This window comes from Calliphora vicina, chromosome 3 (assembly GCF_958450345.1).
Source record: "Calliphora vicina chromosome 3, idCalVici1.1, whole genome shotgun sequence".
NCBI lineage: Eukaryota > Metazoa > Arthropoda > Insecta > Diptera > Calliphoridae > Calliphora > Calliphora vicina.
In genome coordinates, this window is record NC_088782.1 from 1,507,897 (window position 1) to 1,534,092 (window position 26,196).

At 29.7% G+C, this 26,196-nt stretch overlaps 1 protein-coding gene across 7 annotated transcripts in view; it reads right to left on the reverse strand.

Annotated features, from left to right (window-relative positions):
• The window catches only part of app (Palmitoyltransferase app), a 262,389-nt gene that overhangs the window by 23,898 nt on the left and 212,295 nt on the right, over nucleotides 1-26,196 (reverse strand). For all 7 annotated transcript variants that reach the window (XM_065506499.1, XM_065506492.1, XM_065506496.1 and 4 more), the window contains 2 exons: nucleotides 9,013-9,173; nucleotides 8,579-8,763 (listed from right to left, as the gene is read on the reverse strand). In XM_065506499.1, coding sequence (XP_065362571.1) covers nucleotides 8,579-8,763; nucleotides 9,013-9,173 — 346 coding nt within the window. The remainder of the gene's footprint in view (nucleotides 1-8,578; nucleotides 8,764-9,012; nucleotides 9,174-26,196) is intronic.

Genomic DNA, 26,196 nt, shown 5'->3' on the forward strand with positions numbered 1-26,196 from the left:
TTTTTAGGATAAAAAAAGTCAAATATCTCAAATCGTTAATAACTTTGTAACTACTGCGATTTGAGCCAATATAAGCTCAATCTGTGATCACTCATATTTCATACCAAAAATCGATCTTTGGGATAAAAAAGTCAAATATCTAAAATTGTTAATAACTTTGTAAATACTGCGATTTGAGCCAAAACAAGCTCAATCTGTGATCACTCATATTTTATACCAAAAATCGATTTTTGGGATAAAAAAAGTCAAATATCTTAAATCGTTAATAACTTTGTAAATACTGCGATTTGAGCCAAAACAAGCTCAATCTGTGATCACTCATATTTTATACCAAAAATCGATTTTTAGGATAAAAAAGTCAAATATCTTAAATCGTTAATAACTTTGTAACTTCTGCGATTTGAGCCAATATAAGCTCAATCTGTGATCACTCATATTTTATACCAAAGATCGATTTTTAGGATAAAAAAGTCAAATATCTTAAATCGTTAATAACTTTGTAAATACTGCGATTTGAGCCAAAACAAGCTCAATCTGTGATCACTCATATTTTATACCAAAAATCGATTTTTGGGATAAAAAAAGTCAAATATCTTAAATCGTTAATAACTTTGTAAATACTGCGATTTGAGCCAATATAAGATCAATCTGTGATCACTCATATTTCATACCAAAAATCGATTTTTGGGATAAAAAAGTCAAATATCTTAAATCGTTAATAACTTTGTAAATACTGCGATTTGAGCCAAAACAAGCTCAATCTGTGATCACTCATATTTTATATCAAAAATCGATTTTTGGGATAAAAAGTCAAATATCTTAAATCGTTAATAACTTTGTAAATACTGCGATTTGAACCAATATAAGCTCAATCTGTGATCACTGATATTTCATACCAGAAATCGATTTTTAGGATAAAAAAAGTCAAATATCTCAAATCGTTAATAACTTTGTAACTACTGCGATTTGAGCCAATATAAGCTCAATCTGTGATCACTCATATTTCATACCAAAAATCGATCTTTGGGATAAAAAAGTCAAATATCTAAAATTGTTAATAACTTTGTAAATACTGCGATTTGAGCCAAAACAAGCTCAATCTGTGATCACTCATATTTTATACCAAAAATCGATTTTTGGGATAAAAAAAGTCAAATATCTTAAATCGTTAATAACTTTGTAAATACTGCGATTTGAGCCAAAACAAGCTCAATCTGTGATCACTCATATTTTATACCAAAATCGATTTTTAGGATAAAAAAGTCAAATATCTTAAATCGTTAATAACTTTGTAACTACTGCGATTTGAGCCAAAACAAGCTCAATCTGTGATCACTCATATTTTATACCAAAAATCGATTTTTAGGATAAAAAAGTCAAATATCTAAAATTGTTAATAACTTTGTAAATACTGCGATTTGAGCCAAAATGAGCTCAATCTGTGATCACTCATATTTTATACTAAAAATCGATTTTTAGGATAAAAAAGTCAAATATCTTAAATCGTTAATAACCTTGTAAATACTGCGATTTGAGCCAATATAAGATCAATCTGTGATCACTCATATTTTATATCAAAAATCGATTTTTGGGATAAAAAGTCAAATATCTTAAATCGTTAATAACTTTGTAAATACTGCGATTTGAACCAATATAAGCTCAATCTGTGATCACTGATATTTCATACCAGAAATCGATTTTTAGGATAAAAAAAGTCAAATATCTCAAATCGTTAATAACTTTGTAACTTCTGCGATTTGAGCCAATATAAGCTCAATCTGTGATCACTCATATTTTATACCAAAGATCGATTTTTAGGATAAAAAAGTCAAATATCTTAAATCGTTAATAACTTTGTAAATACTGCGATTTGAGCCAAAACAAGCTCAATCTGTGATCACTCATATTTTATACCAAAAATCGATTTTTGGGATAAAAAAAGTCAAATATCTTAAATCGTTAATAACTTTGTAAATACTGCGATTTGAGCCAAAACAAGCTCAATCTGTGATCACTCATATTTTATACCAAAAATCGATTTTTAGGATAAAAAAGTCAAATATCTTAAATCGTTAATAACTTTGTAACTACTGCGATTTGAGCCAAAACAAGCTCAATCTGTGATCACTCATATTTTATACCAAAAATCGATTTTTAGGATAAAAAAGTCAAATATCTAAAATTGTTAATAACTTTGTAAATACTGCGATTTGAGCCAAAATGAGCTCAATCTGTGATCACTCATATTTTATACTAAAAATCGATTTTTAGGATAAAAAAGTCAAATATCTTAAATCGTTAATAACCTTGTAAATACTGCGATTTGAGCCAATATAAGATCAATCTGTGATCACTCATATTTCATACCAAAAATCGATTTTTGGGATAAAAAAGTCAAATATCTTAAATCGTTAATAACTTTGTAAATACTGCGATTTGAACCAATATAAGCTCAATCTGTGATCACTGATATTTCATACCAGAAATCGATTTTTAGGATAAAAAAAGTCAAATATCTCAAATCGTTAATAACTTTGTAACTACTGCGATTTGAGCCAAAACAAGCTCAATCTGTGATCACTCATATTTTATATCAAAAATCGATTTTTGGGATAAAAAGTCAAATATCTTAAATCGTTAATAACTTTGTAAATACTGCGATTTGAACCAATATAAGCTCAATCTGTGATCACTGATATTTCATACCAGAAATCGATTTTTAGGATAAAAAAAGTCAAATATCTCAAATCGTTAATAACTTTGTAACTACTGCGATTTGAGCCAATATAAGCTCAATCTGTGATCACTCATATTTCATACCAAAAATCGATCTTTGGGATAAAAAAGTCAAATATCTAAAATTGTTAATAACTTTGTAAATACTGCGATTTGAGCCAAAACAAGCTCAATCTGTGATCACTCATATTTTATACCAAAAATCGATTTTTGGGATAAAAAAAGTCAAATATCTTAAATCGTTAATAACTTTGTAAATACTGCGATTTGAGCCAAAACAAGCTCAATCTGTGATCACTCATATTTTATACCAAAAATCGATTTTTAGGATAAAAAAGTCAAATATCTTAAATCGTTAATAACTTTGTAACTACTGCGATTTGAGCCAAAACAAGCTCAATCTGTGATCACTCATACCAAAAATCGATTTTTAGGATAAAAAAGTCAAATATCTAAAATTGTTAATAACTTTGTAAATACTGCGATTTGAGCCAAAATGAGCTCAATCTGTGATCACTCATATTTTATACTAAAAATCGATTTTTAGGATAAAAAAGTCAAATATCTTAAATCGTTAATAACTTTGTAAATACTGCGATTTGAGCCAATATAAGCTTAATCTGTGATCACTCATATTTCATACCAAAAATCGATTTTTAGGATAAAAAAGTCAAATATCTTAAATCGTTAATAACCTTGTAAATACTGCGATTTGAGCCAATATAAGATCAATCTGTGATCACTCATATTTTATATCAAAAATCGATTTTTGGGATAAAAAGTCAAATATCTTAAATCGTTAATAACTTTGTAAATACTGCGATTTGAACCAATATAAGCTCAATCTGTGATCACTGATATTTCATACCAGAAATCGATTTTTAGGATAAAAAAAGTAAAATATCTCAAATCGTTAATAACTTTGTAACTTCTGCGATTTGAGCCAATATAAGCTCAATCTGTGATCACTCATATTTCATACCAAAAATCGATCTTTGGGATAAAAAAGTCAAATATCTAAAATTGTTAATAACTTTGTAAATACTGCGATTTGAGCCAAAACAAGCTCAATCTGTGATCACTCATATTTTATACCAAAAATCGATTTTTGGGATAAAAAAAGTCAAATATCTTAAATCGTTAATAACTTTGTAAATACTGCGATTTGAGCCAAAACAAGCTCAATCTGTGATCACTCATATTTTATACCAAAAATCGATTTTTGGGATAAAAAAAGTCAAATATATTAAATCGTTAATAACTTTGTAAATACTGCGATTTGAGCCAAAACAAGCTCAATCTGTGATCACTCATATTTTATACCAAAAATCGATTTTTGGGATAAAAAAAGTCAAATATCTTAAATCGTTAATAACTTTGTAAATACTGCGATTTGAGCCAAAACAAGCTCACTCTGTGATCACTCATATTTTATACCAAAAATCGATTTTTAGGATAAAAAAGTCAAATATCTAAAATTGTTAATAACTTTGTAAATACTGCGATTTGAGCCAATATAAGCTTAATCTGTGATCACTCATATTTCATACCAAACATCGATTTTTGGGATAAAAAAGTCAAATATCAAATAACTTTGTAAATACTGCGATTTGAGCCAATATAAGCTTAATCTGTGATCACTCATATTTCATACCAAACATCGATTTTTGGGATAAAAAAGTCAAATATCTTAAATCGTTAATAACTTTGTTACTACTGCGATTTGAGCCAAAACAAGCTCAATCTGTGATCACTCATATTTTATACCAAAAATCGATTTTTAGGATAAAAAAGTCAAATATCTTAAATCGTTAATAACTTTGTAAATACTGCGATTTGAACCAATATAAGCTCAATCTGTGATCACTGATATTTCATACCAGAAATCGATTTTTAGGATAAAAAAGTCAAATATCTCAAATCGTTAATAACTTTGTTACTACTGCGATTTGAGCCAAAACAAGCTCAATCTGTGATCACTCATATTTCATACCAAAAATCGATTTTTGGGATAAAAAAGTCAAATATCTTAAATCGTTAATAACTTTGTAAATACTGCGATTTGAGCCAATATAACCTTAATCTGTGATCACTCATATTTCATACCAAAAATCGATTTTTGGGATAAAAAAGTCAAATATCTTAAATCGTTAATAACTTTGTAAATACTGCGATTTGAGCCAAAATGAGCTCAATCTGTGATCACTCATATTTTATACTAAAAATCGATTTTTAGGATAAAAAAAGTCAAATATCTTAAATCGTTAATAACTTTGTAAATACTGCGATTTGAGCCCAAACAAGCTCAATCTGTGATCACTCATATTTTATATCAAAAATCGATTTTTGGGATAAAAAAAGTCAAATATCTTAAATCGTTAATAACTTTGTAAATACTGCGATTTGAGCCCAAAAAGCTCAATCTGTGATCACTCATATTTTATACCAAAAATCGATTTTTGGGATAAAAAAAGTCAAATATCTTAAATCGTTAATAACTTTGTAAATACTGCGATTTGAGCCAAAACAAGCTCAATCTGTGATCACTCATATTTTATACCAAAAATCGATTTTTAGGATAAAAAAGTCAAATATCTAAAATTGTTAATAACTTTGTAAATACTGCGATTTGAGCCAAAATGAGCTCAATCTGTGATCACTCATATTTTATACTAAAAATCGATTTTTAGGATAAAAAAGTCAAATATCTTAAATCGTTAATAACCTTGTAAATACTGCGATTTGAGCCAATATAAGATCAATCTGTGATCACTCATATTTCATACCAAAAATCGATTTTTGGGATAAAAAAGTCAAATATCTTAAATCGTTAATAACTTTGTAACTACTGCGATTTGACCCAATATAAGCTCAATCTGTGATCACTCATATTTTATATCAAAAATCGATTTTTGGGATAAAAAAAGTCAAATATCTTAAATCGTTAATAACTTTGTAAATACTGCGATTTGAGCCCAAAAAGCTCAATCTGTGATCACTCATATTTTATACCAAAAATCGATTTTTGGGATAAAAAAAGTCAAATATCTTAAATCGTTAATAACTTTGTAAATACTGCGATTTGAGCCAAAACAAGCTCAATCTGTGATCACTCATATTTTATACCAAAAATCGATTTTTAGGATAAAAAAGTCAAATATCTAAAATTGTTAATAACTTTGTAAATACTGCGATTTGAGCCAAAATGAGCTCAATCTGTGATCACTCATATTTTATACTAAAAATCGATTTTTAGGATAAAAAAGTCAAATATCTTAAATCGTTAATAACCTTGTAAATACTGCGATTTGAGCCAATATAAGATCAATCTGTGATCACTCATATTTCATACCAAAAATCGATTTTTGGGATAAAAAAGTCAAATATCTTAAATCGTTAATAACTTTGTAAATACTGCGATTTGTGCCCAAACAAGCTCAATCTGTGATCACTCATATTTTATATCAAAAATCGATTTTTGAGATAAAAAAAGTCAAATATCTTAAATCGTTAATAACTTTGTAACTACTGCGATTTGACCCAATATAAGCTCAATCTGTGATCACTCATATTTTATATCAAAAATCAATTTTTGGGATAAAAAAGTCAAATATCTTAAATCGTTAATAACTTTGTAAATACTGCGATTTGTGCCCAAACAAGCTCAATCTGTGATCACTCATATTTTATATCAAAATTCGATTTTTGGGATAAAAAAAGTCAAATATCTTAAATCGTTAATAACTTTGTACATATCGCGATTTGAGTGAAATATCTTAAATTGCTAATAACTTTGTAAATACAGCAATTTTGATATTTCATCCCAAAAATCGATTTTTAAATCAAATATCTTAAATCGTAACAACTTGTAAATGCTGCGATTTTAGCCAATATCAATAATTTTTCCAAAGTGAGACGGCCTAAAATAACAATCTCATATATTTTCACATCATTATTTATTATTATAAATCATTCCAAATAAAGTGATAAAACTGCATTAACAGATTTCAGAAATATTTAAAACAAGGGATTTTGATAAGGTATCGATATAAATAAAGCGAATCCCACAGTGCACTGATAATACAAACAAACAGCAGAACAGCAGAATCAACAAACGCACACGGATACATTCACTCTTATAAAGATGTTATGCTTACGCACACAAAAGGTGTTGCTAACAATTATGTTGTTGTTGTTGTTGCTGCTGTTGATGTTGAGTTAAGAATAATGATGTTATTGTTATTCATGTTTAATTATTACCTCTTGTTGTTGTTGCTGCTGTTGTTTTTTATGCCGTTATTATTTATTTATTTTTTATTTACCTCCCAACAATTAACTGTTATTGGGAATAACAACGGTTAACATCTGTTTGCCTGTGTGTGAGTAAATGAATGAATGTATGTATGTGTGCCTGTACGAGTATCTGTGTGTGTGTGCATGTCAGTAAATGGAAATTGTTGCTGATGTTAACCAGAGGCTTAAAGGCGTAAACACCTGTGGATAAAACGTTGCTTAATTGTGGACTCAAATGAAAGGCACTTTCATTCAAATATTAAAAAGGATGTAACACTTTGAAATGCTTTTGTTTTTATTTTTATTTTCACTTTCATTTTCATTTATATTCTATAAGTAACAGAAGGCAACAGCACCCAAGGGATGACCCACAAATCGTGGTGGAAAAGTTTGTTTTTTATTCGTTGTTCATGTATTGAAAATGTATTTATTATTTTATTTTATACTCGTACTTTTATAATAAAGTTGAAAAAAGGTGAAATAGGTCAGTGTTTTTTTGTTATAAAATTAATTTTAACAATTCAAATTGTTAGTGTTGTAATTAATAAAGGTATATTTTTGTTTGGAATGAGTTCATTAAGAGGTTTTCCTGTTTTAAATCTGCGTGAAAATCTTTAAGAATAAAAGGTTCTCTTGCTAAATTTGGAACATTTTTTTAAAAGTTTTCATTAATTTACATAATAATTTCCTTTAAATTAACAATTTTCGTATTCATAGTTGTTGTTTTAATTAAACTGTTGGAATTTAACGTTATTCAAATAATGAGTTTGATTATTCATTGAAAATGAAATGCAAATTTTCCAAAGTTATTAATTAAGTTTTGAGGAATTTGTTTGCTAAATAATTTTAAATATCAAAAAACCTGTTAAATATCTTTACAGAAAAAAATTTCAATACAATTCATAATATGATCGTTTTTAATTTTTTTTTTCACATAATATCGTTAATAAAATTGTTTAAATTTTCATTTATATTTTTATGTTGCTGAAAAATGTTTTTCGAAGAATATGAATAACTTGAAAATTAATGGATGTTTAACTATGAATGTTTACTGATATTTATTACATTTCAGCTTTTGATTAGGAATCATGAAAGATTGTCCAATATTTAGATACTGTACAAATATTTTACAATTATAGTATTAGCTAATGCATTGGTAATTTATATTAATAACATTATATATAAATAATTTATTGACAATAAAATATGTTTCTGATATAGGGATTATGTGGGGGTAGGGTCAATTATAAACCGATCCTCACAAAAGTTGGTAGAAAGATTTTGGTTCAAAACTGGTTTATGTCCAATTTCAAAAATATTTTAAACAAATGATTTTCGAATGCGTTTTGTGTCTCCTGTAAAGTATGTTTTAACACTAAACTAACAATACAAGAGTATCTTTGCTTAAAAAACTTTTGAATTAATTGAGAAAACATTAAATTTCGTTGATACATTTAAACAACTGTAGACGTTTAAAGTCCTTTAATCTCTCGATATACGTACACATACTTATAAAATAAAATAAACAAAATTTGTACATTTAACTTACCCATGGACAGTGATGATCAAAACGATCCACACAATTGTCACATAAACTACAATGTGATGCTCTGGGTGGCCTGAAAATTTTGCAAGTGAAACAATATTTCAGTTTTACTGTTTGACCTTTAACAAGGACTTCTTTTGTACGTGGTGGCGGTCGATATGTGGGGCTATTTAAGGAATTTGGCACTTCTGCAAAAAATATAATAGAGCAAACAAATACAAATAAATACCAAACAATTCAGAACAAAATACAAAACTTTGTAAATACTCGTACAAAACAATTGAAATGTGTATAAAAGTATAAAACTTGCATGCTCATATTTTTAACAAAATAAATAAGACCGGAAATGAAATATAAAATCACAAATATGTGAATTTACGGATATGGGATAAATGTAGGTGTTCAAATAATCGTACGTTGTACTGTATAATACTTACCAATTTGTTTTTCTATGTAGGCGGCCTCATCATATGAGGCACGTGGTATAACACCAGGATCTGTGAAGGTCGTGCGTAGCAAGGAACTCATGGTAAAAAAGTATAAAATAGCACCAACAATTGGTATAATGGGATTGATACGTGTGGCCAAAAAAGGACAACTGCAAAAGAAATTTAAAATTTAAACATAAATTTAATTTCAAGTCAAATTCAAATTCTATGAAATTTTTAAATTAATTTTATTTAATTAAATGTGGCATGCATTTTTGCATTGGCCTTCTCCGCCCTTATACTGAATAAAAAAAAACCCAAAAACAACAAACTCACATAAAATATTTATATTGAGTCTTAAGGGATTCTTAGCTACCGAAATAATTACACACAAACACTCATACAGTTACATAGTCCCATCATTCTCTTTACTCGCTTTCGCTCTTTTAAAAACATTAAATGTCTCAAAGGTAGTAGTGTTTGTTTTATGTTGTTGCTGGTGGCACTGTTGCCGCTGCTGCTGTTGTTCTATTCAGTGGGATTCACTATTATTAACTTAAAAAATGCGTTCAAACATACATACATACATGCATACGCGGTATGTTTTGAAAGTTTTTTTTTTTTTTTTGTAAATTTTAGATTCAATGAAGGAAGGAGTCAAATCTAAAGAATATTTTGCTCGGTTAGTTTCAGTGACCGGTTTCAGTGAGAGGCCGCTCTGTCGTCATTTACCGTGTGATACCTTATAAACACTTGCTGTATTTAAATTACAATTATCGTTTAACAATGATATTTTTTTTTTTATAAATTTGTCTTGAAAAAATCCCCAGCTTGGATAGAGCTGGGGAGTTGCCCTGTTCCCCTAAATGAGCAATTACATTAAGTTTTAATTCAGAAACATATACAAAGTGTATATGAGCCCGAAGATTTTTTCTATAAGAGAAAAAATATACACTATTTTACATTTAACGAAATTGGATGACTGTAACTTTTTATAGGGACAAGATAACTGTATTCAAAAATTCAGTATGGAAATATCTTATTCATGACCCTATAAGCAAGAGTAAAGCAAATTGTTTATTACAGACAGAAAATTAAAATCTGACTTTACACTGTTACCTAAAAGACTTTTCTGAAGACACCGTGAAAATATCATCAAAATAGGTCCAGCCATTTTTTATATACATAGATGGCATTAGCGGTAAAATCTTCTATTCTGCAGATTCCCTGAAAATTTCATCAAAATCGGACCAGCCGTTTTGAGTAATATCAAAAATCTGTCTATACAGTGATAACCGCTGGGCTTTTCTGAAGATTCCCTGAAAATTGCATCAAAATCGGTCCAGCCGTTTTTTATATATATAGATGGCATTAGCGGCAAAATCTGCTATTCTGCAGATTCCCTGAAAATTTCATCAAAATCGGACCAGCCGTTTTTGAGTTCATTCGGAACATACATACAAACATCCATTTTTATATATGTATATAGATAGGGCATTAGCGGTATAATGTAAAAATTAGATTTTTACACGCCCCTCCGCCCAAAGACCGAATATAAAAATCTGACTATACAGTGTTACCCGCTGGGCTATTCTGAAGATTCCCTGAAAATTTCATCAAAATCGGTAGAGCCATTTTTATACCCTTCAGCTTCGTGAGAAGGGTATATATAAGTTTGTCATTCCGTTTGTAATTTCTACATTTTTCATTTCCGACCCTATAAAGTATATATATTCTGGATCCTTATAGATAGCGGAGTCGATTAAGCCATGTCTGTCTGTCTGTCTGTCTGTCTGTCTGTCTGTCTGTCCGTCTGTCTGTCTGTTGAAATCAATTTTCTGAAGGCCCCAGATATCTCCGGGATCCAAATCTTCAACAATTCTGTCAGACATACTTTCGAGAATTTTGCTATTTAAAATCAGCAAAATCCGTCCATAAATAACGGAGATATGAGCAAAAATCCGAGACAACCTCTGAAAATTTCATCAAAAAACACAATGTATTGCATGCTTTGACAAAAAAACAACAAAACGTATGCTTGGATGTGCAAGCTTTGTGTATTTTGTTTTTTTTTGTGTTTTGTTTCTTTTGGCGTTGTTGTTGTTTTTTATACAACTAAAGTTTAGTTTGGTTGTGTGTTGGTTTTTTTTTACAAAAAAACAACAAATCGTATGTTTGGATGTGCATGCTTTGCGTGTTTTGTTTCTTTTGGCGTTGTTGTTGTTTTTTATACAACTAAACTTTTGTTTGGTTGTGTGTTGGTTTTTTTGACAAAAAATCAACAAATCGTATGTTTGAATGTGCATGCTTTGCATATTTTGTTTCTTTTGGCGTTGTTGTTGTTTTTTATACAATTAAACGTATGTTTGGATGTGTGTTGGTTTCATTGCCTTGCGTATTTTGTTTTTGTTTTTTCTTTTGGTGTTTTGTTTCGTTTGGCGTTGTTGTTGTTTTTTGTGTTCTTGATAAATTTAGGATGCTGTACGCTGAAAGTGGGCAATGTACATACATATATACTAATTATAAAAAATAATAATGCATCCACAACAAAGGTGAAGGGTATATAAGATTCGGCATAGCCGAATATAGCACTCTTACTTGTTTATATACAGTGGTGGCCAGGAATTTAAGACAAAAATTGTTTGCTAAATTCCACGGGATTGTCAATTATTTTTTCAAATATTTCTACAAATATGTATGCATGAGGACTGTTTTAACACACAAGTGTGTTTTATTCAACTGTGTCAATTCATACATATTCACTACGAACACATAAGATTTTTCTACAACTTGACCAAAAAAAATTTTTTTTAAATAAACATATTTTCTCACATTTATATCATTATAATTTTATTATTATAAAATATTCGGACCAAATTTCGTATTTTTAGTTCCATTAGTTTCGGTCATATCATGTTATTAACAGCGGATGTTCGCTGAGGTGGGTCAACGTATTTCCACATATCTTTGTCCATATATGTTTTACCGATTTTCCAAACATTTTTCAGAAACTAGAAACATTAATAATAAATTTCATACCCTTAGAGGTCCTTTTATTTTGGCTCTATCGCACTTAAAATTCAGTTCATGAAAAAAAATGCAAGTATTTGTCTTAAATTAGTGGCAACACTGTATATAGATGGCATTAGCGGTATAATGTAAAAATTTGATAATGCCTCCGCCCACAGACCGAAAATCAAAAATCTGACCTTACAGTGTTACCCGCTAGACTATTCTGAAGATTCCCTGAAAATTTCATCAAAATTGGTCCAGCCGTTTTTGAGTTCATTCGGAACATACATATATACCCACATACAAACATCCATTTTTATATACAGTACGGGCTCGATTTGCGCAACCGAAAGGAAATCGAGGTTGTTGCGATATTCGAAATGTTGCAATAAGCAACCACTATATACGCTATTATTTTTTATTCTTTTTTTTAACAAAAACATGCAATTTAATTAACAAAAAGTAATTAATTCATTTATTAAACATAACAAAGTAAAAACAAGTAAGAAAGTATGGTCGGTCAAGCCCGACCATATAATACCCTACACCAAGTAAATGAGTAAAAATATTTTGATTTTAAAATATCAATAATTTATATTCGTGAGTGATTTTCGGATGTGGGCCTTATATGGGAGCTATGACCAATTATGGACCGATCACCATAAAATTAGGTGGTGTGATTTATGTCTATATTAATGTTAAGTATGTTGAATTTTGTGTGTCTACCAACATTTTTAAGCGATTTATGCACGTTAAAGTGATTTTCGGAAGCGGGTCTATATGGGAGCTATGACTAATTATGGACCGATCGTAACAAAATTTGGTGACATGAATTTTGTATATGGGGAATTTCATGTCAAGTGAACCAACTTTTGAAATCGATGTCTTCCGATCGGAATGAAATTTGCACCAAGGTTAGCTCTATTGGATAGTAACTCAGACACAATTTTTCAACAACATCGGTCGAGAACTCTCTGAGTTATAGGGGGTAAAATTTTGACAATTTGGTCAAACAGGGGTTTTTTCTTATCCATGTAACTTATTACCTATTGTTCTTAGCAAAATGTGTCCCAAATAGTATAGATAGCTATTTCTTCGATCTTTCGAAAAAAAATATTTAAAAAAAAAAATAAAAAATTTTTAATATTTTTTTTCCGAAATCAAAAACTTTTTTGACTTTTTTTTAAAATTTTTTCTCTTTTTTTTTTTTTTTTTTTTTTTTTTCTTAAAATAAAGTTTAGATATTTTCCTTGAACACCTACTTGGTCGCTTAGTGGGATGCGAGTGGGATATCTATCAAAATAAATATTTTGTAACTCAAAACATAAAATTTTTGACTTTTTTTGCAAAATCAAAAACTTTGTTGACTTTTTTTTTTCAAAATGGACTCTTTTTTAATCTTTTTTTTTAGGTCAAACAAAAGCTTAGATATTATCCTTGAAGACCCTTTTGGTCGCTTAGTGGGATGCGAGTGGGATATCTATCAAAATAAATATTTTTTAACTCAAGACTTACAATTTTTTACTTTTTTTTTGCAAATACGATTTTTTTTCCAAATGGGCCCTTTTTTTAAAATTTTTTTTGTAGTCAAAAGAAAGCTTAGGTCCATTCCTTTAAGATATTTTTAGTCCCTTAGTGGGATGCGAGTGGGATATCTATCAAAATAAATATTTTGTAACAATTTTTTAATTTTTTTTTGCAAAATCGAAATTTTTTTCCAATATGGGACTTTTTTTTAAAAAATTTTTTTTGCTCAAAAGAAAGCTTAGGTCTTTTCCTTTAAGACCTATTTTGTCACTTAGGAAGATGTGAGTAGGATATCTATTAAAATAAAAATGTTGTAACTCAAGACATTCAATTATTGACTTTTTTTTTGCAAATTCGATTTTTTTTCAAAATGGGCCCTTTTTTTAAAAATTTTTTTTTAGTCAAAAGAAAGCTTAGGTCCATTCCTTTAAGATATTTTAGGTCCCTTAGTGGGATACGAGTGGGATATCTATCAAAATAAATATTTTGTAACTCAAGATATACAATTTTTGATTTTTTGGCAAAATCAAAAACTTTTTTGACTTTTTTTTAAAATGGGCCCTTTTTGTAATTTTTTTTTTTGCTATAAAGCAAGCTTAGGCCTATTCCTTCAAGATGGTTTTGATCGCTTAGTGGGATGCGAGTGGGATATATATCAAAATAAATGTTTTGTAACTCAAGACATACAATTTTTGTGTTAAAACATTTATTTTGATAGATATCCCACTCGCATCCCACTAAGGGACTAAAAATATCTTAAAGGAATGGACCTAGGCTTTCTTTTGAGCAAAAAAAAAAATTAAAAAAGGGCCCATATTGGAAAAAAATTTTGATTTTGCAAAAAAAAATTAAAAAATTGTATGTCTTGCGTTACAAAATATTTATTTTGATAGATATCCCACTCGCATCCCACTAAGGGACTAAAAATATCTTAAAGGAATGGACCTAAGCTTTCTTTTGACTACAAAAAAAATTTAAAAAAAAGGGCCCATTTGGAAAAAAAATCGTATTTGCAAAAAAAAAAGTCAAAAATTGTAAGTCTTGAGTTAAAAAATATTTATTTTGATAGATATCCCACTCGCATCCCACTAAGCGACCAAAAGGGTCTTCAAGGATAATATCTAAGCTTTTGTTTGACCTAAAAAAAAAGATTAAAAAAGGGTCCATTTTGAAAAAAAAAAGTCAACAAAGTTTTTGATTTTGCAAAAAAAGTCAAAAATTTTATGTTTTGAGTTACAAAATATTTATTTTGATAGATATCCCACTCGCATCCCACTAAGCGACCAAGTAGGTGTTCAAGGAAAATATCTAAACTTTATTTTAAGAAAAAAAAAAAAAAAAAAAAAGGACGTATTTTAAAAAAAAGTCAAAAAAGTTTTTAATTTCGGAAAAAAAATATTAAAAATTTTTTATTTTTTTTTTTAAATATTTTTTTTCGAAAGATCGAAGAAATAGCTATCTATACTATTTGGGACACATTTTGCTAAGAACAATAGGTAATAAGTTACATGGATAAGAAAAAACCCTTGTTTGACCAAATTGTCAAAATTTTACCCCCTATAACTCAGAGAGTTCTCGACCGATGTTGTTGAAAAATTGTGTCTGAGTTACTATCCAATAGAGCTAACCTGCAAATTTCATCCCGATCGGAAGACATCGATTTCAAAAGTTGGTTCACTTGGCATGAAATGCCCCATATATAAAACTTATTTGAAGCGAAATTTGTGTAGTTACATAGATAAATTAAACATTTATGACCGATAAAGTCCAATTTCGAGGTGACATTTGTATGGGGGCTAGGTGAAATAATGGACCGATTTCAGCCAGTTTCAATAGGCTTGGTCCTTGAGCCGAAAAAATAATATGTACCAAATTTCATCGAAATATCTTTAAAATTGCGACCTGTACTCTGCGCACAAGGTTTACATGGACAGCCAGCCAGCCAGCCAGCCAGCCAGCCAGCCAACCAGACGGACGGACGGACATCGTTTAATCGACTCAGAAAGTGATTCTAAGTCGATCGGTATACTTTAAGGTGGGTGTTAGACTAATATTTTTGGGCGTTACAAACATCTGCACAAACGCATTATACCCTCCCCACTATGGTGGTGTAGGGTATAATAAATGGTGTATGTACTCGAATAAATAAAAAAATATTTTAATCAAAAATAACTGTGAATAAACAGCCAAAATTCTTTATGAGAGCAGTGTCGTCGTGAAAGTATTTTTTAGGTGCCTATGATTTGGCAAATAGTTTTGAATTACGCTTCTGATTAAAAAAGCAACCAAAAATAAAGAAGAGAATAGAATAACTTCTGAATAATATTATATATGAAAAAAAAAATAAAGTTGCACTTATCGCGTCTGTTTTTTGAAAAAAGTTGCTGTTATAATGACTCTAATGTTAAAAAATAGGCTGTTGCGCTAATCGGTCAGTTGCAATAATAGGTAGTTGCACAAATCGAGCCCGTAATGTATATAGATAGTTGATCGCCTTGGCTTCGCCCGGTAGCATTTACTAATGTTAGTTCTTCAAGTTTCTCCAACCCACTCACACCAGCCTGTTCTTATTTATTTGCAAATAAAATATCTATGTAAATTTGTACTGCATACTTTAGGGAGCTTTTTTATTACAGTTGACTGGACTCACAAAAAAAGAATTTCCGAGTTTTACCCGGAATTTTTGAATTTTTTTCTTTACAAACCATCTCCTGAAAATTTCGAATCGAATAAAAAAAAATCAGCCAAATCGATCCAGCCGTTCTCACGTGATGACATTACATACATGGACCAATTCATGTCTATATATAGATAGATTTGATCAGAAATATAATTGACATTTTTAAAAATGCGTCACAAAAATTTAAAATAATAATTTAACATAAAAATCTCTTGAACTAAATGAGATAAACCACACTTTTAAGCGTATTTTTTTTTTGTACTGAGTTGTATACAATTTCTTAAGTTCGAGGCGACCAACTTTGAAGATGTTGATGCCCACTAGCAACTATGTAAATACAAATCTGCTCAGAAACTCCTCAGCTCTGATTGTAGATATCTACAATCGTTCATGAGCTACAGAATTATTATTATTAATACTAATATGTTTCTAAGCCACTGTGCCTTGGTACTGCTAGTTAGTTTGGTTTCCAATTAGTCATAAAATTAGGATTGGTCTTGGTCTTGGTCTAAAGAAAAGGGTTTCTGTTGGTCTATAATAAATAAATAATGCTAAAAGCACTCACTGTATTGGACTTGTCAGAAATGAATGATCATAACATCTTTTACATTTCGACAATACTTATGAAATTGCCCTCGTGCATGTTCACTTTCATATATGTGATACAAATAATAAACTTTTTCTCCAAAAAAAAAAAAAAGAAAAAAATTAAATTGAAGTGGTAGCAGTGGCATACTACCACATGTATTACTTGCCACAAAACATTATGAACTGCATTACTCATCTAGGCATTAATATGTGTGTGTGTGTATGCACACATATCTATTTATCTATGAATGCATGTATGTGTGTGTGTGTGTTCGAGTATGAGTGTATTTTTCGTTGTTATTATTTATTCATAAAATGTTTAACATAGATTACAAACCAGCAGCATTTTGTAGCCGCAAGTGGCATGTCCTTTTATTGTTTGAGAAACAAACAAAAAAATACATACACATCCATACATGCATGCATATAAACATGCAACCAACAACATTTCAACTGCACTCTCTAGTCTCTGCACCATGGGAAAGAAAATGTGTAATATAATAAGAACAATTTTACAAAGTACATATTTTTGTTTTTATGTGAAACATAAATGGGTCTGTTACAATATTTTAGGCCGTCTTACTTTTGGGACCCCACTGTGCCTATCAGGACAAACTGCTAATACATCTGTCTCTTCTAAACTACTATTCCTATATGATGTCGTACGGGACTACATCACCTTTCAGAAAATGAAATTTGTGACCAACCTATTAGAATACAAGGTGAGCAGCTACAGGGTGTCAAAGTTGACCAACTTTAGCTTGCACGGCTTTGTAGAGCCTAGCAACCTGTACAATTATAAACAGATATTAAATAAATGATCGTCATAAAGCAAATAGGTTAATAAAGAAAATGTTTTTCGCAGATATCTTTCGTAATAGTAATCAATTGCTTAAAAAATAAAACGTCCCATGGTGCTATTATTTCGCATGTAATGGAAATAGTCAGGGATGGTGTTTGTGTTAAAGGGAAATGTCTGCAACATTAACATACGTAGTTAGTGTGTATGATGGTACATACTTGGAAAGTTCATGGTGTACGAGTTTTATGCTAAAATGTATTCTTCTTCACCACCATGAGAGTCTATTGTATTCGGCCCAGCACAACACAGGCAGATTCAACATGCGTTTCTTGTCATGTGTGTGTTTAGTTTGTATTTATGCGAATATGAAGTCTATTCTTTCTTTCTTTATTTTTTTTTTTATTTGAATTTGAATTTTGTGAATAAAATAGAGAAAGCGTTATAAACATCGGGGATTTTTGTGTGACTTTTAAAGTTTTTTTTTTCTATTATAAACGACAATGAAATGCAGTAATGTTTATATTTTTGTTGGCATGTACTCGTATGTATGCAAATGATTTTATATTTAAAACATATTTATAAGGTTTCTAAGTATGTATAGCATTTATAAAAGTACCCTACTTGCAATCTTTATGATGATTGTTGTAAATAATAAAACTTATCTAAATGCATAAAAACAAAGTACGAAATTAGAAAATCGGTATTTCGAATTAACAACTATTTCCATTCAAGGATGGATAATTCAGTATTATGGTACTTTTTAAGTACTTTCAGGTGCTGTTACAGAATTTCAAAATTTAAATGTGCTGCTCAAAAATCTGTGTTGGGAAAGAATTTTCTATTCTCATACTTATTCCAACATTTGTTTGAATATTACTCTAGTTAATGGGTATCGGCTGAACGTTGGCCTTAATTTAAAATAGGATTCAATCTTCATACAAATCCAAAATGATGGTGGGTATATTGATTTTGCCATATTTTTTTAATGTTGCTACTTTGACTCCAAACTCAACATCTCAAATAAAATGTGCAAACTCTAATTTTCAGCATTTGGATATTACAACAATTTTATACCACGGGAGCATAGGAAATCCCAAAAGTGCAAACTAAGGGCCAATCTACAAATTACTCATTGAAATAAAATATTTTTTTTCGTTTTATACTAGTGCTGTACGTTTTGTTAAGCACGCATTTTTTTAGAACCCATTTACTTTGAAAAAAAATTTTACTAACTTGATTGTTTTTAGAAGATTTCAATCCAAATATTATAAAAATACCAAAAAAAAAGCTAAATTTCAGCATAATCTCGCTTCAAATCCAAACGCAGCCAGATTTTTTCATTTGAATCAGGGAGCAGCACGTCTCTCTTGCATTGACAGACTTTTACATAATTTACACTTTTACGAAATTTATGTTCAAGTTATTTCCTGAAGGGGATACTTTACACTATAATTTCAGAGTACTTACAACTTATTTTGTGCAAAATTTTATAAGGACATTTAGGACTGCTCAAACAGTACTCCGGGGGACAATTGTATGGAGCTAGGGAAAATCATGGACCATTTTATTTTAATTCAATGCATTAGTTTTTGATTTGTAATATTTTTACTTAAATATATTAATGAAATTAATAGTTTTTATTCTTGAATTTGATGTTTTTGTCGTTTAACTAAAATCCCGGGGTCCCGAAAAATACCGGGATACCGGGATTTACATTTCTAAAATCCCGAATCCCGGGATTTGTAAAACCCAGTTCCGTTTGGCTTCCGTAGTTCTGAGGCACCTCAAATAAGGAGTGAGATCGAAAAATTCTTAACACACGTTTTTCATTACATTTTTTAACCCAAGTATTATTTGAATTTTTTTTTGATCAAGTTACCTTTGAAAAACATGTCAGTTATTATGTGTAATGTCAATTATATTAATTTTTTTGTTAATCTGATTAAAATGAGTGACCAGAAAAAAGTGCGTACTGAAATTATTAAATATTTTCAACAAAACCCAACTTGGTCTTACAAAAAGTTGGCCAAGCATACAAAGGTCTGCCGTCAAACTGTTTCCAATGTTATTAAACAGTACCGGGAGAACTTGTCAGTTGATAGAAAACCTGGTTCAGGTAGAAGGAATGGTCCACATGATGTTTCTAAAGCCAAAAAAATAGAACGCATTTTCAAAAGAGCTCCCAACACATCCGGTAGGAAAGCAGCCCGGTTAGCTCAGTGCTCGGACTATTTGGTACGAAAAGTTAAAGCTAATGCAGGTTTAAAAACATACAAGGCTCAAAAAGTTCCTGACAGGAACGCTACTAAAAATTTAGAGGCCAAAAACAGAGCACGGAAATTGAAGTCAAGTTTTATAAAAAAATATTCTTGCTGCATAATGGATGACGAAACGTATGTTCTGGCAGATTTTTCGCAACTTCCAGGTCAAAAATTTTATGTTGCTGATGCTCGAGGGAATGTTGAAGAAAAGTTTAGGACCCAAAAGCAGACAAAATTTCCCAGAAAGTTCTTGGTATGGCAAGCAATATGCAGTTGCGGCAAAAGAAGCCACTCATTTGTTACAACGGGCTCTATAAATACCGAAATTTACATCAAGGAATGTTTACAAAAAAGGCTGCTTCCATTCATAAGACTTCATAATGTGTCCACTTATTTTTGGCCTGACTTGGCATCCTGTCACTATGGCAAACAAGCCCTTGAGTGGTACAAGAACAATAATGTGGTATTTGTACCAAGAGAGGCAAATCCTCCAAACTGCCCGGAGCTAAGGCCAGTGGAGAGATATTGGGCTCTTGTTAAAAGAGAATTGAAGAGTACAAAAAAGGTGTCCAAAAGTGTGGTAGATTTTAAACGGAGATGGACTACATGTTCGAGCAAAGTGACAGAAAGCACTATAAAAACGTTAATGGAAGGGTTTCCGAAAAAGGTTCAAAATTTCATCACTAGTGATTAAAACTATAAAAATAATTTTTTTTGTAAATTGTAATAATAATTTCAATCAAATAAAAAAAAATTAAAGCTGTAAGTTTAGTGGTTTCTTTTTTATAAACATATATGTATGTTAAGAATTTTTCGATCTCACTCCTTATTACTCATACCACATGTGGTATGATTCTAATACATTTTCACCACTTACAGAGGTAAAAGTTATAAAGTTTCAATAAAGCCAGAATCAGTTGGCAGGAGCTCTCATGGAAAGAGGAAATTATATTTAATTTTGGTACCTAATTTATTGTGAGTTAACCCTTTTTCGACCGACGGTACTTATAAGTACCGTACAAATTTTGTATATAACTTCCTTATTTTCAATATTTCATAAAAAAAAACTTTTTCAACGATTTAAAGCCTTGGGTTAAAGTAAATCACTGTATGTTGCATGCAGAAACACTATAAACAGGCACTTCTGTCATGTGACAACTCAGTATGCATTGTGTCACTTATGTTTTTTGACTACAGACTTGGGCTTTTAATATAAGAGTTTCCTCGCAACTCACACTTTAATTTATCTTTTTCATAAAGAATACAAAAGTGAACTATAGACTTCAATAATACAGGACAATTCCACGAGAATCGCTACCACCAATGAAAAAACAAAAACTTTTTTTAAGATGATTTGAATAGAAGAAAATAATAAAAGGTTACTATGTGAAAGTATTTAGATCATATTACAACATTTTAAAGACAAAAAAAATAGTTTAAACTGATTATATTTAATTTTTTTAAGTTTTAGGTATGTTTTAGGCTAAAATTCCGGCGAAAACTGGGCTCCCAATTAGCTTGTAGTATGAAATGAATTTGACTTTGATTGATTTTTTGCTGTAGTCAAATTGTTTATTTCCGAAACCGAATGTATATTTTCTATTAATTTTTTTTAGTTTTTGTTTACATATATTTACAGAATATATGTATATTGTTTTATTATAAGAGAAAAATCTGTCACGTACGGTATTAAATGTTATTTATTATAAAATCATCCAAATATTGTTTTTATTTAAATATGACGGATTGTAAAGGAAAAATATTTCGTTTAGTGTAAGAAATTTAAAGAAAACATAACATAGGCTCTCACGATTCGAATATTTTCGCATATTTCTACATGTACCTCAAAATGAGTTCCGTTTTATGTCACGTACGATATACCCTTATTTCGCTCAATATTTTGGACAACAATATTTCGAAAGAACTTTTTATTATTTTAAAATATAGTAGCCTCTGAATGGAACATAAAGACCAAATTATTTTTCAGATACTCTTATTTTTGAAAAATCTATTCCACTCTATAGGCGTACAAATGTCACGTACGATGATATGGAATTGCCCATATGAGAACCCCTGCATATTTTTTTGATGCAGCCTAGTGAAATTATTACAAAACATTCCAACTGTTGATCGGTTTATTTGAATACAGAACAAACAGCACAACGCCTGACAACTGCAATATCGTTTGCATAAAGACGTTTCCTTTACCGATTTTCAAACTACAATTTGCAAAAGATTGCATATTGATTATGAACATTAGATGGAGCTTATCGACTAAAAGTATTTTGTGTTTGATATTTTAGTACATATTTGTAACGATTATTATTGGGATTATTTCAAATGCCTTCAAAAGAGAAATAAATACTTAAAGTTTCATTTATATAGAGCATTATAGCTATTTTACAAATGTGTGCACTTTCACATGTATTTATTTATTAGAAAAGCCACATATGTAAGTATGAATGTTTTTAAGTACAAATGCAAGTGAAGGGTATTTTTCGTTATCTTTTTATTATACTTAGTTTCTATTCTATATTCAGCAAAATGAAGAAAGAAAAAAATAAAGCGATTCTGTTTTTGTTTGTCATAGTTGGGTCTCTTTTTTTATGACACAATTTTCCTTTTCAAATACATTTACTGTACAAAACAGTTTTCAACATTTCAACATTTCAAATACAAATATGAATCTTTTTTGATGTTTATTGTGGGAGAGAGGGAGCGTGCGTTTATTTTTTTTGCATTCAATTGAATTGCAATCTTCTGTAAGCCTAAATAGTAACGTATTCATTCGTGCTCGCATTATTATTGTTATTATTCTTCAGGGTTTATGTCACACATAATAATGTTTTTAGATTCTTTATGATTTTTTTTATTGTTTCATATTTCTTTTGTCCCATCATTGGGGGATACAGAAACAAAAATAACAAAAAAAAATGTACAATGGATAATATGTGCGAGTATGTGTAAAATGCCATTGTATTTATGTGTAAATGATGGGTTTTGCTGCTGCTGCTTCTGTTATATTCATAATTATATATTTGCTTAGATTTCATTATGAATTTTCATCAACATCAGCACAAAATAAAGCTAACAAAAAGGGTCCAATAGATCTTTTGTGCAAATTTCCAACACATTTTTATATCACATTCAATTTCATTTACATGAATTATTTATTGGCGTGGTTAGCAAACAAATTCGTAAAATTTAGGTCAAGTTGCATACGGTATTATATGATTTAAATAAACTCGAAATTATTCAAAACGTACTATAAACTTAGCCCCCAAATGTGTGAAGATTACAAGGCTAAAACCATAGAGAAAATATACATAGAGCGGAAACTAGAAAAAAAAACTCAAAAAAATTACACATATGAGTGTTGTTTTTGTTTTTACATAGTTTTTTTTACTAATCCATTCCCACCACTTAGGTTTTTGAAAACTGAGTTAGATCTTTGACAGGAGAGTTTCCGCTCTATGTGTATTTTTCTATGGCTGAAACCCTGCTGAATAATTATATTAATTGTCCAAAATTTGTAAATTATTTCGCTCAATCTAAACTAAAGTTGCAAAAACTAATATGAATCGAAATTGCTTTTGCACCTAATCAATATAAATTTTATAAGAAGTATATAAACTAACAAAAATAGTAAATATATTTAAAAATGTAGTTGTTTTTAAAAGATTTACATGTACAAATTTGGTTGACGTAAATTTAAGGTTTGATAAATAGAAAACAACAAAAATTTTGAAATTTCCTTTAGTTTTCAATGAATAAAATATTCACAAAGGACTTGTTGAGTACTTTGTACTCGTACGTTAATATACATACAGATATAGTACATATTAGGGTGGCTCTAATTAAGCAAGGTCTAAAATGGTTTTTTGTGAACTAAAAATCAAATTAGTACCTTATAACTTTTTACTGCATATATGTATGTATGTATCAACATACCTTTTCCATATCTACTGAGAAGTTCCTTAATACAACTTAGATCCAAAAGTTAGAATTTGTTGTAAAATATTATAAAAAGAAAAAAACTTCGTTTCAATATTTACTATTTCATCAAAATAAACACTTAAGAATTAAAGAATGTTTAATTCATCGTTTTCATAGATTTTAAAAGAATAGTGTTTTTGCCCATATCTCAAATCTCAAATCCCAAATTTTATATTTTTAAAATTTTTTAAACGAAATTTCAAAAAACTCAAAAAGTTGATTTCGATTCAAATAAATGCTACATTAGGAAATTTAGAGAAGAACTGAATCGGGTCACCGCCAGAGTGAAAGTAGACTGGGACTTGTAGATTCCAAAACTATATTGTATATGTCTGGAACCAGCCCTGTATTGGAGATAAAATTTGTTGAAAAAATTGGTTTTTCACCAAAATTTTATGAAAAAATATGGAAATTTCAAGTGTCACCACCAGAGTGGCAGTAGCCTGGGACTAGTGGATTTCAAAACTACATTGTATATGTCTGGAACCAGCCCTGTATTCGATCTAAAATTTGTTGAAAAAATTGGTTTTTCACCAAAAATTTATGAAAAATATGGAATTTTCATGTGAACTTTTCGGAAATTAAGAGAAGACATAAATCGGGTCACCGCCAGAGTGGGAGTAGCCTGGGACTAGGAGATTCCAAAACTATATCGTATATGTCTGGAACCAGCCTTGAATTTTAACTGTTGTACCTATTATGGGTTGGGGTGGCCGATTTGGAATTGGCGGATTTCGAGGAAATTTTGTATTTAGTCTAAATTTGTTTAAATTATATATTAAACTAAATTTCGTATCTTATTTTCTAATATTTACTTTTAGATTTTACCCAAAACTCGAAACTTCAAATAAAACGTACAACCTCTAAATTTTTGTTGTTGCTCAAATTTTGAGCATTTTGCTTATAGATGACGGAGAACAATTTTAGAGCATCTAAAATCGAAAAAGTGCAAAATAAGGTCCATTCTAATGTACACACAAAGCACATACATAAATGTAGTATATTCATGTGTGCTCTAGTGTAGTTTTAAATGTTCTTTTCTTGAAACAAAATCAGATTTGATAGAAAGAGAATAAATGTACTCGTAGCATAAATGTGAGTGTGGGAGGAGTGTTTTGTGTACACTTCATGCAACTCTTTGCAAACAATGTTGAAATGCTGTTGCTTTTATTTAGAAACGGATGCAACCAACAAAAGCACCAGCAACAACATCATCTTTGAAGCGCACCGTAATAATTTAGAAACAACATACAACAGCATTAGGAGCAGTAAAAGCAGGAACTACTGCAAAGTTAGCAAAAAAAAAATACGAAAGAAAAAAAAGATTTACTAGAAACTGTTTATTCAAAGCGTTACTTACACACAATTTGTGTTGTATCGATGATGATGATGATGCACATGATGATGGGGACGATGATTTAGTTTGTGTAATGAAAAGTAATTTCAAAAATATCTTTATATCCGAAAGATTGAACAACTGAATGAAATGAATGAGCGATAGCACGAACCAGTAAGTGAATGTACATACAACATCACCTCGTATGTTTTTGTATTTTCAATATACCAGACGTCACGTGTGAGTGTCTACTGTATCTTTCAAATCATTGAAACTTCCCTTTTGTTTCGCATATCAAAAGTTTGTTTGACAACAACTTTTATGAGTTTGAAAAATTGTTGCAAAATAGTCGAATAAAAATCAAAATAAAACTGCAAAAAGAACAAGTAACTAAGTATTCGTACGTACAATGTATTAAGTGATTTAAAAACTTTTGCACTGAACTTTTACCAAAAGTTCATGCAATTTTAAGAACATTTTTAGACTAGAAGAATACATGTGCTCTTGGAAATTTGGGAAAAAACAAACTTTTATATTTTTTTTGTCTGTTTTTTAATAGAAATTTAAAAAAAAAGAAAACATTGAGTGTTTTTGTTTTTTTTTGGTAGTAAAAAGCCATTAAAAACTACATCATATTGAATAGTTTTCAATTATTGGGAAAACTTGTCCCTACGAAAAGCAACAATTTTCTTAGTAATTGTGTATTTTTGCTTCAAAATATATATAATCGATATTGCAAAATAATAATAAATAACTGGTTTTTAATAACTTGTTTTTTTAGATATGAAAAATATTGAAAAGTAACTAAAATAAAAAAAAATGTTGAAGTGTGGAAGTGGATTTTCATAGTTCTATATGAATATACTACTTTTCTCAGTTATATGAATTACATAGTTGGCAATTGGTACTTTTTCAAATGTAAATACAGTGAACTCGCGAAAACGTCAACATTCGAAAGTGTGAACGTCTCAGAAACGTGAACAAATTTATT